The sequence below is a fragment of the Capronia epimyces genome (assembly GCF_000585565.1).
Source record: "Capronia epimyces CBS 606.96 chromosome Unknown aczIQ-supercont1.5, whole genome shotgun sequence".
NCBI lineage: Eukaryota > Fungi > Ascomycota > Eurotiomycetes > Chaetothyriales > Herpotrichiellaceae > Capronia > Capronia epimyces.
In genome coordinates this window covers 560,643-574,976 of record NW_006912908.1, presented here as the reverse complement: position 1 = coordinate 574,976, position 14,334 = coordinate 560,643, and the positions used below count along the sequence as shown (strand labels likewise).

The 14,334-nt window shown below is 51.9% G+C and overlaps 3 protein-coding genes across 3 annotated transcripts; all 3 read right to left on the bottom strand.

The window, feature by feature from the left end:
- Positions 1–907: 907 nt before the first annotated feature.
- On the bottom strand, positions 908–2,051 carry A1O3_06147 (uncharacterized protein; the record flags this gene model as incomplete). Its single annotated transcript, XM_007736267.1, has 3 exons — positions 908–1,195; positions 1,279–1,714; positions 1,777–2,051. 3 exons carry the CDS (start codon positions 2,049–2,051, stop codon positions 908–910), a joined length of 999 nt encoding a protein of 332 aa, XP_007734457.1.
- Positions 2,052–5,347: 3,296 nt separating this feature from the next.
- On the bottom strand, positions 5,348–7,174 carry A1O3_06146 (CMGC/SRPK protein kinase; the record flags this gene model as incomplete). The annotated part of the gene is made up of 5 exons (XM_007736266.1): positions 5,348–5,526; positions 5,763–5,925; positions 6,167–6,474; positions 6,564–6,910; positions 6,999–7,174. 5 exons carry the CDS (start codon positions 7,172–7,174, stop codon positions 5,348–5,350), a joined length of 1,173 nt encoding a protein of 390 aa, XP_007734456.1.
- Positions 7,175–8,089: 915 nt separating this feature from the next.
- Positions 8,090–9,407, bottom strand: A1O3_06145 (uncharacterized protein; the record flags this gene model as incomplete). The annotated part of the gene is made up of 5 exons (XM_007736265.1): positions 8,090–8,272; positions 8,374–8,629; positions 8,707–9,076; positions 9,199–9,311; positions 9,364–9,407. 5 exons carry the CDS (start codon positions 9,405–9,407, stop codon positions 8,090–8,092), a joined length of 966 nt encoding a protein of 321 aa, XP_007734455.1.
- Positions 9,408–14,334: the final 4,927 nt, after the last annotated feature.

Sequence of the window (14,334 nt, the reverse complement as noted above, 5' to 3'; positions counted from 1 at the left end):
ACAGGCATTTCGACATGAGAATGTCGATTGAGCACTGTGACAGGCATTTCGACATGAGAATGTCGATTGAGCACTGTGACAGGCATTTCGATATCGTTTATCGACTAAGCACTTTCCATTTCCATCTTCATCTTTAGACCTGAGCACGAGCTGAGCCTCACCACTTCAACCTGAGCGAGCAAATTCGGCACGGGACTGATCTCGCTGTTCAATTACAGTAGCCTGAGCAGCGGGTCACGGGCTAATCATGGCCATATCCAGGCCATGGGCCTAATAGGTGGGTGTCAGAATTCATGGCGCCTTATGTCGCGCAGGTCACAACGCTTGTGGAGTTAAGGCGCCATGAATTCTGACACCCACCCTTAGCCCTGTAACCGGCACCCGCGTACAATTGTCAATTTACCTCTAAGCAATGTCGGACCCAGGCCTGGCATAAGCTGACCAACTGAACTAGTGACGACGTTGAGCTTGGACAATCGATGTATTATCTAAGCTAAACAAGGCAAAAGGCATCGTAATGACGGCAGAGCGTGGGTGATACTATTGATCAATGGACGTCTGCATAGCCCTTGAGGAATCGATGTAGATAATCACATAGCCACACTAGGCCCTGTCAATATGAGCTGCATCGATGATTCCCTATGACTCTCTCTCTCTTTCTCTCTCTCTGGGTTAGAGAATGACAATACACTGAATTAAGAATATCGCAGCCGATTGATGGGTCGTTGTTGTAGCACCTTTGTGGAGAATGGTACCCACAAATCATGAATCAGCAATGGGCTAATCTTGCTTGTTGACCTTTCTCGCGCGCGTCTTGATAGGCGACCGATATGGGTTGTCAGAGCGAAATGTCCGGGCTGACTTCTAGTCATCCTCAGGCATAGACTCTTGTTCTTGCTCGTCTTCCTCACTCAGCCCGGTCAAAGTCGAAAAACGAACTGGCTGGCGACGAAGCGCACTCGATGTCTGTGGGGAAGTCTTCATAGAGTTCCTCGGCGACCTTCCCTTTGTCCAAGTCTTCTCGGTGCTTTTCCAAGTCTTCTGCGTGCTTGACGATTCCGCATAGTTCTTCGGCTGTGATAATAATGGTCTCGCTTCGTAAGGAGTCGGGCAACGATTTAGGAGGCGCCAATTCCGCCATTGGAATTTCCAGTTGCGCACCGGGGACAAGCTCGCCGTTGGTGTTTCGCATACCCTAGGCACTCAAATTAGTATCTCGTAACACGGACTGTCTCAGGGCACCAAGTTCAACACCAAGTTCATGGGCGTGTTACTTACCTGATTGACATGTTTGGCTGTCAATTTCGGCGGGTCATCGCTGGTGAGACTGGGTCTCCAGACCGTCAAATCCACCCGTGAGTCTTGGAGGAGTTTCACTGTAACGACCAGACGTATCTGTCCTTTTCCCGCCTGGATGATGCGAAATGCTTTCCTTCTCAGCTCCTTGACCTCGTGTGAGGAACCCACCAGTAAAACCAGGCCCGGCCGTTCTGCCGTGCGACACCAGATCTGTTCATCTGGCTGGAACACATCACCCTGTTCGGATTCGATATCTGTCCTTCCTGCTGGTTCGACTGGGCGCCCCACTGAATGTGTGTCACAGAGGTGATCGGTCTTTTCTAGCAGAAGACGGCTGAGCCCTATATGGACAACCTCATGCTTAAGCGTAGGCATTAGAAGGACAAATTCGTGGGTATCGGAGTAGTAGTCGTATCTGTGTATTAAATGTTAATCCCTGGTTGGATGGACTCTGGAAAAGACTCGAACTCTCCATACCGCACAGTTTCCAAACTCAGTTTCTCCTCATACTCCCCAGTAAGTTTGGTGAAGTCTTGTGGACTCAGACGATATCGTAACCGATCGGGCTTACGGCCTTTAAGCCAGCGCTCAAGCTGATGGACAAGTATCTGCAATTCGGAAGTCGTTGTTTTCAAGTCAAAAGCGTCTCGAGAGCATTCACTATGGGAGTCGCGGTGCGCGGCGACCACCCTAAGCGGGTCTGCATCTGTTCTGGGGCCTGTCATCTTACGTTCTTGCGAGATCTTTTCCATAGTCGCTCATTGATTATCGCAAGAGTGCGAGAAAAAGAATACGCTCTGAGTTTAAGGAAGGTTATGATAAGGAAAGTTGTGAATTTGGTTTCATCACAAGGGCAAACTACGGCTATACCTTGGCATCTGCATAAACATTTCTAAGGGATTATCGTGGTAGGTTTAGCGAGAACGTGATTTATTGGGTTGCATTCACAAGTTCAATCAAAGGGATAAGAGGACAAGAGTAGCAACAGCTTTGAGCATGACTGTCACAAAGTTCCGCACCCATCTTGCAAGGTGCGTCAGCCACCAGCCAAAAATCTCATACAAAGGAGGCATTGAGCAACCTCCAAATAGCACTTTGTCTCCTATCCAGCTGGATCACCTTCTCTACAAGTACTGGGAACTCTCTCGAGCCAAGGGCACGTCGTGCAAGGCCATCACGCTCATGAAGACCGACTCGCTCTCGCAGTGTCAAGGAGGGAATGTGCTGTGGCGCTCTCTCCAGGACTCCTCTAGAGCCATGTTTTCGGCTCTCGTTTAAGTGGGTGTACTGTATCCGTACAATAGTCAGTGGCCAGAGTGTCGCTACTAATTTAGTAGTTGTCATGAACCTTCATCGCATCCCGTGCCCGTGCACGTCCTAACGAGGCCATGACCCGCCTCATATGTACGGGGCTTGTGGAGTCAGCGGCCCGTCATATCCGATTGACGTCTGAAGCCTGCAGTGTGTAACCTGAAGGTCGATCAAGGCTCCGTTTGTCTCCCTCTCAATCGTCTCCACCCAGAGGGGCCGGAGGTGGATCGACTGTAACAGCTCAATGTGGTCCATAAACATAGTCTGCATTGCCATTGCCCACACTGGGCGATCGGGATCCTAGCACAGGACAGGTCGGTATGGGCGCCGAGGTCGCCGTTGCCTGAGTATCTCGAGAGCGCCCACGTGTGATGACTTCAGATGTAGCTCTGACTTTTCTCTTGTTTCCTTCCGGCCATTTGATGGTATGGTTTCAAGAGGGCGTACTTCAGCTCCCCAACGTTGACTCTCTTGTCATATGGAGCGGTATTCCGTCTTTCTTTGAGGTCCCATCCTTACCATACGTCAGGGGCGAGGTACCGTAGTGTTCCCTTCATGTGATCCGTTGATTTTTCCGCCACAATGGAATGTCCGAAGAAGCATCGGGACTGTAAAAACTGAGGGAGCCTGAGGACAGACCGTCGACCATTTCGCAGACATTCGGCTGGGGCCAGAAATGATAAGCTTCATTGTCGTTGAAGATAGCCGCCACTTACGTGACCTTTGACCCGCTCAGTATTGCTACTTCTTTTTCAATCTCCGCCTCTCTCAAGGAACGTCTGTTGCAAATGATGCGCTTGACTGCCGTAGGAATAGTTCCTGTACGAGACACGTATGTTGCTGTCGCCCATCATCCCATAGCTCCCTGTCGCACACGGACACTGAAAAATGTCGCTTCGCGGAAATAGAGAAGATTGGAGGCAACCGCAGGCTGCAATAATCCTCGTCCTCATCCTGTGGTTACTCACCGGGCTTGGCGGATCAGAGGACATCTGCTGCTGTCACGTGGAGAATTGGCCATATCTGCTCCCGCCTGCGCTCGCTGGCCATATCCGGGACCGTGATTGTGGCCATCGTGGCATCTCACCACGCAAGGGCGTCCTCAGAGGTAGAGGACGATGGGGCTTCCACCTTGAATGCTGGACAGCCTTTTGATGCCAGCTCGATCAGAACCCCGCCACCCCTATCATCCTCAACGCCGACTCCCGCCCGAGCCTGCGATGAAACCCCGACCACGGAGTGCATCTCTCCCATTATCTCCCTCCCTTCCTCAGGACGGGATATATTGGTATCAGGATTGACTGATGAATTACAACAAGCACCAGCTTCACTCGAGATTAAGCGACGTGCTCCAGAATCAATGCGTCGACGGTGTCTGCCAGCGCTCGTTTGAGCCGGTTTTTCGAGACTCGCCGCCTCCCTTCAAAGCCTTAACTCCCACACCATTGCCATCTCCCCTCCGACGAGCCAACTTGCGGCTATCACAGCCGGATCCTAGCCAACGAATCCAACCAAAGGTCAAACGCAAGTGGTTTGACGAGGAGGAAGAGCCCGGGGACGCCGGCAAAAGAAGAGGAATTGCAGAAACCGCCGCACGGATAGATGCAGAATCAGATGAGGAGTTTTGGATGATGGAAGAACGGATTAGATCGGCTTGGTCCCGCCACTGATAATTCCTGCAGAGACAGACCGCTCAAAAACGCCACCGCAACGCGAGTCTTGATGATTGTCAACATCGTCTTGCCTTTTGAGGGTATTTGGGTGCCTAGGTCATGATGTTGTTTGCGAAAATCGAAGACTGGGGTTCAACCAGAATCACGCATCATGATTCACGAATACTTGAGCGCCATTACCTTCAGTCATGAAAGTGGATTGGGAAGGGGGTGCTTTTGTCTTGTCTTTGGTCTTCTGGTCCAACCCAAAGACAATGTTTGCATGATGGTTGGCTCGAAATGGTGCATAAACAATACGGAGTTTCTGGTCAAACGGCATGTCGCAAGACTAAGACTGGGATTGAACACGAAGGACAATTAAGATGGTGCATAGGTTGGGTTGGTTTGGGAGTATTGTACTGAGCATTCTAGTTCGATCTCGCTCCTCCTGTTTTCCTAATAGTATTAGTTTTCATCCGTACATGGGCGGTATCATCCTTGTTATCATCCGTACACAGGCGCTCATGGCCTAGTTATCATCCATCGGGGATCCAGATCCACCTGACCCAGTCAGTAGACCCAGTCAGTAGACCCAGTCAGTAGACCCAGACCCGGACCCGGATCGACCGTCCCGTCGCTGTCTGCTCCGTCTCCATTGACTAATTTAGACTCTTATCAGAGTAGGCGGGGCGAGCGGCTTTGGCGGAGTCCAAGGCTCCGCTCAGGGGTACTAGATTAAAGTACTATATCACACTATACTATCCTACACTATACTAGTTTAAGTACGGAGTAGATCCCCTATCTAGGTACCGTACTATACGTAGTGTGATTAGTACGACGTACCTAATATAGGTAAGCTTCGATCGATTGATTGATTAGTTAGTAGGGGGTATTAGTGAGCAGAATTGAATTGACAGCTTAGATACTAAGGTATACACTGTACACAGATATAGCTCCACCTCCACAATAGGCGGTGGCTTATACCACACACACACACACACACACACACACACACACACACACACTACTTCAAGAGCCGCCCCGATCTGAGCCGCTCCGATCTGAGCCGCTCCGATCTGATCCGATTAGCCCAACCATGGATCCTTCAATATTTCCGTTGCCCCCCTCCTCTCCTCCGGCAGCCATGTGAGCATTGAGCGGACGAAGGCGAGAAAGTCCGCTTTGTCGTCGGCCTGGAGACCCGTGACGGATTCTTCTAGAGAGAGCGGTGGCACGTCCACTCCGTCTGCGGCTTTCCAGCCACCTGTGGTGTCGTGGAGAGATGTACGTCAGTTGAAAAGTCATAGATTCTGAACAGCAATTGGAGACGGCGCGCCAGGTCGGGTCTGCATCGACGTTTGGTTCGACCAGTTGTGCCATGAAGCCGTGCCGGGGATACATGTGACAAGATGTGCATGAATCCATGCCAGGGTACATGTGACAAGTTCCCAGTTTGGCCATCAAAGCCCACGCCCGAGGGTGCAACCAACACACACGTACCTTGTTCGTCAAAAACCTTGCTGGTGATTTCACTTCGGTGCATGTACTCGAGAAGAGGGAGGCCCAGATACGCGACCATTTCAGCGACATGGTGAGTGGCTGACGGCTGGTTGTTCTCGTCGTGGGCATGGAATAATTGTTGATTTTCGAATAAATCCCAGATCTAGCATGTATGCCTCGACGTTCAGTTAGTTAGTGTCTAGCATGCATGCCATCGACGTTCAGAATAGTTAGTTGTTAGTTAGGCTTGGCTGTGTCTGGCGGAAGCGGATGTGGGTGCGGGTGTGAGTGCGAATGCAGAAGCGGGTGTGGATGCCGATGGCCGTAGTATGAAAAGCATCACATAATCCTACACGGTGTCGGGTACTGCGGTGTCGGGTACTGCGGTGTCGGGTACTGCTTACCAAGACCGCAATGTTCCAAATATCGACACTCGAGGTCCATCCCATATTGAACAACACCTCTGGAGCGCGATACTGTTCCGGCTGGATGAGTCCGGTGTGAGAATCCCCAATTCGAGCCTCTCCAAAATCACATAGCACCGGCTGACCCCACAGCAAACCTTTGGGGAGACCCAACTTACGGGAGGCGTAGATGGCGCGGCCGTCGTTGAGCACCTTCATCGGCGACGGTTCCTCGATCTCCGCTCGCTCGAAATCCGAGAGGAGGGATTCGTCCTCGATCGTGAGCATGATGTTGGACGGGTTGATATCTGCAGGGGGTGGAAATCAGTCCAAAGCCAAGAAATTAGTCAAAAGTCAAGAATTCGAAACACTTTAGTCATCAGCATCAGCATCTTACCCGTGTGGATGACCTTGGCTTCATCGTGCAGAAAGGAAAGTACATTCAGGACGTTGCGCAAGGTCCACTTCAAAAGCAATGCAGTGAGCCGCTGTGATGAGTTCTGGTACTGCAGTTCTCGAATCGTCATATGCATCGGGGGATGGACCAAGCACAAGTGTTGCCCGGTAGGACCGTCGAGTTGGAATGTCTCATAGAGACCACGGATGTAATATTGACCGGGGTGCTGCGAATCGAGGGAGCTGACATGCTCGTAGAATCGAAGCTCTCGGTACGTACGTGCGGATTGGGCGGCTTCGGCTTCTCGAGTGCGAGTGCAGACCTTGACAGCCACATAGTCATCATCGCTTGAAGACAGACGTCAGCGGCAGTGGGGGATGAAGCAGGATTGAGATTGTCAGGTGTTAGGTGTCAGGTCAGGGATCAATATCACACTCCATGTTTCGGCAAAGCCACACGGTAGAGTAGGCCCCGTAGCCGAGCTTTCCGAGCACTCTGTACCTAGAGTTGATTGTTTCTCCGATGCGCATCGGGTAGAATTGATCTGGGTGGTACCAGGGAAGTCGCTCCTCTTCCAAGGGCTGTGAGAGGCCAGTTGTGGTTATGGTCATGGTCGATGAGGTGCTGCCGTTTGAGAATAGCCTCTTTGCCGCTCGTCGTCCTTCCCCTCGTAGGAGTCGGAGTCGAGGCGTCCGACGCGTAGCTCTAAGCATCATTCCAAGTCCATCTGCTTGATCGTGAGCCGCAAGGCACAGAAGCCGAAGATCTCATCGGCGGGAGAGTCCTGGGCAGATCATGATACTGATACTGTCATCCCTGAAAGCCAAGACAAGGGCAATCTAACCAAGGCAGGTCTAGCACCAAGATATCAACAGGGGTCAGAGTCTAGAGTCCATATATCGAGTATCTTGGATGCAGGAGCACTAGATCATGTCTCGGCTGCTTTGTGCGCAGCTAGAGTTAGCCCTGGCCATGCATACTGGTACCCAAGATCCAATTGAGGCAGCAAAGCAGTCCCTTACGATGTACTCCGTACGTCCTGTAGAAACATCGATGGTGAGCTCTCACATCACACATCAGTAACCCCCCCAAGGCCACCAGGTACAGTATGCCATACTGAGCCACCCATTCCCACCCACCTGCCGCAAGTTGAAATCCAACTCGCACGAGTCCTGCATTGAAATCAAACCCATATCAGTCCTGCCACCACCACGTACAGTAAGCAATCCCATCCTCCAACCCAACACCAAGTCAATCCTGCCGCGGACAAGGACGAGGACAAAGCCTATAGCCATTTTGAGCCTTCTTAGCAATCCCAGCCTCCCACGTAGAAACAGGAAAAGAGCAGCCTCCCCCTAGCACATCCGGTAGAAACAGGAAAGAAGCAGCCTCTCCCTAGCACACCCGTCTTCACGCATGATTCTGATTTGATCCTCCACCTGGTTTCTGTCCGTAGATGACGTGTCTAAAACATCAGGTCAGCCCGACAATCACAATCACATTCACGGGATCGAAGGAAGGACAGCTCACAGAGTCGACGTTAGATGGACCTTTTCCTGCCCATTCTTGTTGCGGATCTCGCTGCGGACCTCGTCGAGAAAGGCACGGACCTTTTCAGGGGTCCAGCCCAGACCTTTGCAGAAGGGTTTGAGGGTGAGGGCTTCAAGTGCGCGTTCTAACTCCCACTGCCGCAGGGATCCAATCTCCTTCTGTGAGACGAGACTGTATTAGCACATAGCGCCTCACTCTCCCTCCCACGAAGCCAGGAGCAGAAGCGGTCTCAGACACATCCGATGGAGCGTGCGCTTACATATTTCGGATCCTTTGGCCAGTTCCCCAGAGGAACCTTGATGCGGCCATGCACGATGTTTTGGAAGCCGTGCCTGCGAAGGAGGTCTTCGACATGGCCAGCCACACCCAGTCGGCGGCGGAAGCTGAACAGAGCCAGGGACAGCAAGTCGCACAGTTCACGCACCCTGCTCCCGGCTTGGGGGGCCAAGGGGCCTTCAGCATAGTGCTCCAGGTCGAGTTGTTGAATTTCCACCCACCCACCGGGCTCCAAGTTACTGGGACAGCAATGGTGGTCAGCCACCATATGTCCGTGTGTGGGTGTCCAACCAAAGCGAGGCGGGGACAGACTCACCCGTAACATTGGCGAACCAGTCCAGACCAATTCACAATGGAACCGCCCAGCTGACGGGCGAAGATGAAGGTGTATGGATGACTCCAGGTCCATGGCGATTCCACGTCGAATAGCTCGAACCCGAGATTGGGCGGGACCCAGACAGGCTGGATCTCGCTGATATCAACCCCGGTAACCAGACAGGTGGGATGAAGATCTGCCATCTTGATGGCCCAAATGCCCGTCCCCGTGCCGACGTCCAGCACACGCTCATTCCCAGCAGACAAGTGGACCGGCGCACAGTGGAGTCGCTTGCCCAGAACCTGTTCGATCATGTGACTGAAGAGATCTAGGCGAACCTTCTCCTGCTCATCGCTGGGGAACAGGCAATCTGTGCCGGGTCGGGTCAGCCTAGGGTATGTAGCCTGGGTGTGTAGCCTGGGTATGTAGCCTAGCCTAAGGTATGTAGCCTTGTGGGACACGAGCGCCGAGGAACCGATCATCAGCACTTACCATTCTCACCAAACACGGCATACCGACGTCCATACTCCTCCGTGAAGCAGAGACCTTCTCGTGAACCAAGGGACACAGTACTGTGTCGGTCACTGTCACCGTCACCGTCACCGCTGATAGCCTGGTCAGTTGTCTGGTCATACTGTGCAGGTTGGGGCCTCGAACCCATAGGCAGAATCGGCCTCATTGGGCTCAGGAGTGGTCGTCATGGTGGGCAGAAAAGTGCGGCTCGGCGATTGGAGACGAACTCGACCGTCTCACCCTGCTGTGTCACCTTCAAAGTCACAGCTTGAGGCGATATTCCTTGGATGAACACATATGCCGCAGTGTGTGACGGTCAGGCTGAGACTAAGACGGACAAGGAATGGTCGTGAGAGCGTGCCGCACACGTGACTGTAAGCGAATACGGTGACGTCCTGCGGAGGGTTGCCTGCTGGTATGTGGTAATGTATGTGGTAATGTATGTGGTAATGCGGTATGTGGGATAAGGTGTGTGGTAGGTATGCGGCATGTGGGATGAGGTGTGTGGTATGTAGCCCCAGTAGCGTTGGGCATTGTTCCATCCTCCTGACGCAAACCGTTGTAGATCGTGTAGAGAGTCTGAGTCGTGGTGGTGGCGATGGCTTTGGCCCGTGATCGGCTGGACGATCCGAGCCTATGGACTCGGGGCCAACCAAGCAGACTTTGGTGAGCCTCCATTCACCACCGCGAATGTAAATAAATGCCTTTTAGAAGAAATGCCTGTTAGAAAAAATGCCTGTTAGAAAAAATGCCTGTCAGACGTACCACCTGTCCTCCTCTACCTCCACCGACAATATCGGCATGTTCATGTCCTACCCTTCAGCCTGGCGTTTGCTCAACATAAAATTCAGCAGTAGCCCAAACTCCCAACTGCACTATTGGATCTTCTGCAACCAGTTTCTTCTTGACCTCATTGTTGAGCTAGAGGGGGACATCGCACCAGTGATTCAAGGACTGACATCAGTAATACTAACGTTTAGAGCGTGATAGACACCCTCCCGTCGAGTGCGAGCTTCTTTCTGCTCGGTGTCGAGAGCCAATCCAATGAAGACATATTTTCTTATCACGGGGTCTGCAGCTTTCGTAGATGGGGTGCAGTGATGTATGGGGGGAAGTGGAAGCATCAACCACCCTGATTCTGGCCTCACTGTCGATGTCTCGATGCCTGCTTTCTCTCGACAAGTGCAGGGATGGGAGCAATGACGAAACTTCACCATTGGGACTTGGGCGCCCCGGTGGTATCCCTCAGGACTCGACTCGGGGGCTGTCAAGGACTATTTCGATATAATCCCAGCTCCACTTGATCCTGGCTTTGTCAATATCATCTGTCGGAGCATACTGGTGGTTATTCGGAAGAAGGGGGAATTTAGTAGGAGCGATGGAAGCAAGACCAATTTGTTCCTTCAAAAACAAAACTAGCAGGATTCACAAGATAGAAGATATTCGGTACTTAGTTTTAGTGCCGGGGTATGATATCCCAATGGTGGAGCAAGGGGAATAGTAGATCTCGCCCCATGTCTAGGGCAACAAAAAGCATGGTTTCCTGCTTCTGTCGTATGAGTGGAAGGTGATTCGAGGAGTACAGCGTTTGAGACCATTCTGTCGAGGTCACTATTTGTAGAGGGTGGACAGCATGCTGCTGCTCGTAGTCTTCATTATCATCCCTGAGCCTTGATGAACAGGGAGGGTTTGCAGGCGATGGGAGTAAGGACGGATCATTTGGGGGGCTGATGAGAAATGCGATCAATGGCCATGAATTTCTGCTTGAACTTCTGAACCGTCGTCGTCGTCGGATCGTTTGGGGGGATGTGAGCTGTGAGCCGTCCTTGTGGATGAAGTCCACTCCATGCTGTCCGCATCTGGTTTAATATAGCACTGGTGCATGCCTCCGACTGGTCAGCCTGCTGACCATGGCGACGACGTCCACGGGCACGAAGTAGGCCCGCATGATAGTTGCACGCTTGACTCCTAGCACTGCGCCTCAGCTCTCAAACAATATTGCCCCATCTACCCTTGTCAGCTCATGTCCGTGGGTAGGTTGTTCACCAGCGCTTCACAGGAGGCCTCAGGGTTGACTTTGTCTTTGTGGTCCGTAGGACGAAGATCAAGTTTCGCGTGGGTGTTCTTCTGTTTCTCTTCTCTTCCAACGGAAGGGGTCTTTCGACTTGATCCAGCCAAGTTAGGTCGGAAGAGCGCAGGTCAGGCTGTCTCCTGGCCCAATCTAGAGGACAATGGCTGGGTTCCATTGTATAGGAAATTGTGGTGGCAGTGGCAGTGGCATTGGCAGTGTGCTGTCTTGTCAAGCAGATCGTAGGCAGTATGAATGGCAATGGCATTGCTCTCTTTGTCAAACCGGCCGTAGAAGATAGTCAACAGACAATGTAAAGACGATGCATATGTCTCTGTCTCGCCAAGGAGACAGTGGGTACTGGTACTGGCACTGGCACTGTGTTTGTTATTGCAATCTTGTGAACCTAGGGAGTTATGAGGTGCATCAAGGTAGACAACTACCGTGTCCTGTACTACCTAGATAGTACTGAGGTACTGTAACCATCGCTCCCTTATCGATAATGGATAGTACTGCATCCTGTCGAGCACTGGATACTGTTGTGTCCAATGTTGTGACTCTCCTCACCACCTGCATCTATCCGATGCATGCCCACGTTCGCATCTTTGGTTGGCCTCTTGTCTGAGGTCGCCAACGCAGGAAAACAGCATCTTGACGACTTGACATGAGGCGAGATCCAGTTCACCACAGAGCGCGTCATAGAAGAGATCACCGATTGCTGAATGATGCTGTCAAATCACCCGACTTCGCGGCTCTAAAGTGGTCTCGTTCACACGAAGCCTCGGAGCCCCATTCAATTTAGGAAGTCGGTATTTCCCGATCCATGGAGAGCCTCACTGAAGTCAAGGACGCGTATTCCCAAAACTGATCGTTTCTGAACAGGGTTGGCCTGATTTCCATTGACGCGACCTTGCGTGTTCCAGCTCCCGGGACGCTTTCGATCGACCAGCGAAGCCAGATCAAATTCAATGTCAACAGCCTCAACCGACCCGTCACATACCAAGCCTTCCCATAGGTCAGACGGATTCAAGTCGTGGTGGAGGTTGGGGAGCGCAGTCAATTTGTCGAAGCCGCAAACTGGACCTTTCAACACACATATGTACCTGGCATTCTAAACCGAGGAGAAGCTGGTATGCCACTCTTCAATTGAGGCCATGGTGACTCCATCGACTGCATTGTCCAGCCGGAATGCATCAATGAATACCTTGAAAAGGCAAGCGAAGAGGCAGCAGCGCAGGAGGCCCGTGAAAAGGCGCTCAAGGTTCGCAATAAAGACAACGAGCGGGACCAGCAGGCGGTCTCATGCACGGACAAGTTAGCATGGCGGCTTATTTGTATGGACAGGGCTTTTGCAGACCCTTCCCCCGCACCTGGGCCAGCGGCCGTGCGGGAATACTACCTTGTTTGCTTATCAAGGAGGTTGAAACATGGATACAGAAAGAATCGAACTCAAAGGAGAGCTTCACAGGATCGATAATGTCGACACGCTGGCCATTTCCAGTGTCATGTATGACACCGGGGTGCAGCTGGCTATGCTGTCCGTACCCAAGCGGTTGAATTCTTCAACAACTCCAGGGAGAGTACTGTCATCGCCGCTCTGTGGTTGGCAAGCAAGAGGGATGTGTCCCTGGAGTCTGAGAATCAAAACGAAACTCACTATTGCACAGTTTGCATCCACGACGTACTGACAAGTTCAGATCGGCCGAGATCAGCCAGGGATGGGAAGATCAAGATGTTGAAGACTCATTTACCGGGCAGGTTTTCGAAAGGATCCTGCAGTGATACACAGGATGTATGATATACATATCAAGTGGTGCTGGCCATGTCGCGCAACGCAGATAGAAGCACTCCATCCATCTTTATCTCCCTCGGCGTCACCGATTGTCGTTCAGGTCGAAGATGAAAGCTTTGGTGGGCCTGTGGCAAGCCAATCCAACAGATAGCAGGGCCGCCTGACTATTCGAGCAACTGGAACTTGGAACCATTGCAGTCGTCACGGTCACGTGTATTGTTACAGGAGAGTGGCAGAGTGAGCTGAATCCGAATCCGGCAGCTTGATGTGGTGCAGTGCAGTGACACCGTGTGGTTGTGGTTGATTGTGCTGCTAAGGAAGAAGACAAAGAGGAGGTGATGTTGACCATAATCAAACCCCGCAACCGGCTTTACTTCCTCGGTACGTGTCGCAGTGACTCGTGACTCGAGTCAAGTCACGGGGTCACGGGCCTTCTTGGGTGGAGATGTGGAGGTGGGATTTAGGTTTGACCGCCTTCCACATCTAGCAGCTACGTCACGGTCCAACCCGAGGCTACTCTGTATGTGATCTAGCGCGGATGGACCGCTGGTAGATGTGGAAATAGGTCGTTGCTTAGATTTAAAATGGTCCTGCCTTTAGGTCATGCATTAGGCCATACATCAGATTGTGCATTGGATCGCGTCTTAGGTCTACATTAGGCCGTGCAGAAGGCAGCGCATTAAGTCAGACATCCGATCGTGCCTTAGGTCGTGCCTTGCAGCTCCATCGGCTCCATCGCACCTCCATCTCCGGAATATCCGAGTCGTTCAAGTCAACCTCGGATCCCGGTCAAGCTGGTCAAGCATGCCTGCGTCAAGCATGGGCCACGTGATTTGGCTAGATCCATCTGCGTTCTGGGTTGGACATCTTTACCTGGAGCCACCAGTCCACGGCAGATTAGGCGAAGATCTAGATCTTGCTAGTTAGGTACCAAGGTACCTAGTGTTTGCCCATCACCGTGTGTTTGCTTTGTGCCATACCTCGTCGCCGTCTATAGAATATTCACCGAGGGTACCTGCGGATAGGGTGGTACTGTTACTAGCACTAGCAGTGACTTCATGACAACACTTCACGCGCGTGACATAGGACCGCAGCGCAATACACAACATATAACATACCTACTCTCCACTCACACATACAACGAACCTTCTCACCACTCAGCCCACGCTCATCACATATACGAGCTGTTCCTTCAAACCACTCATTCCTACGACAAGAACAAGACCGCTTCAACATCGGACGGAATTTCGCCATG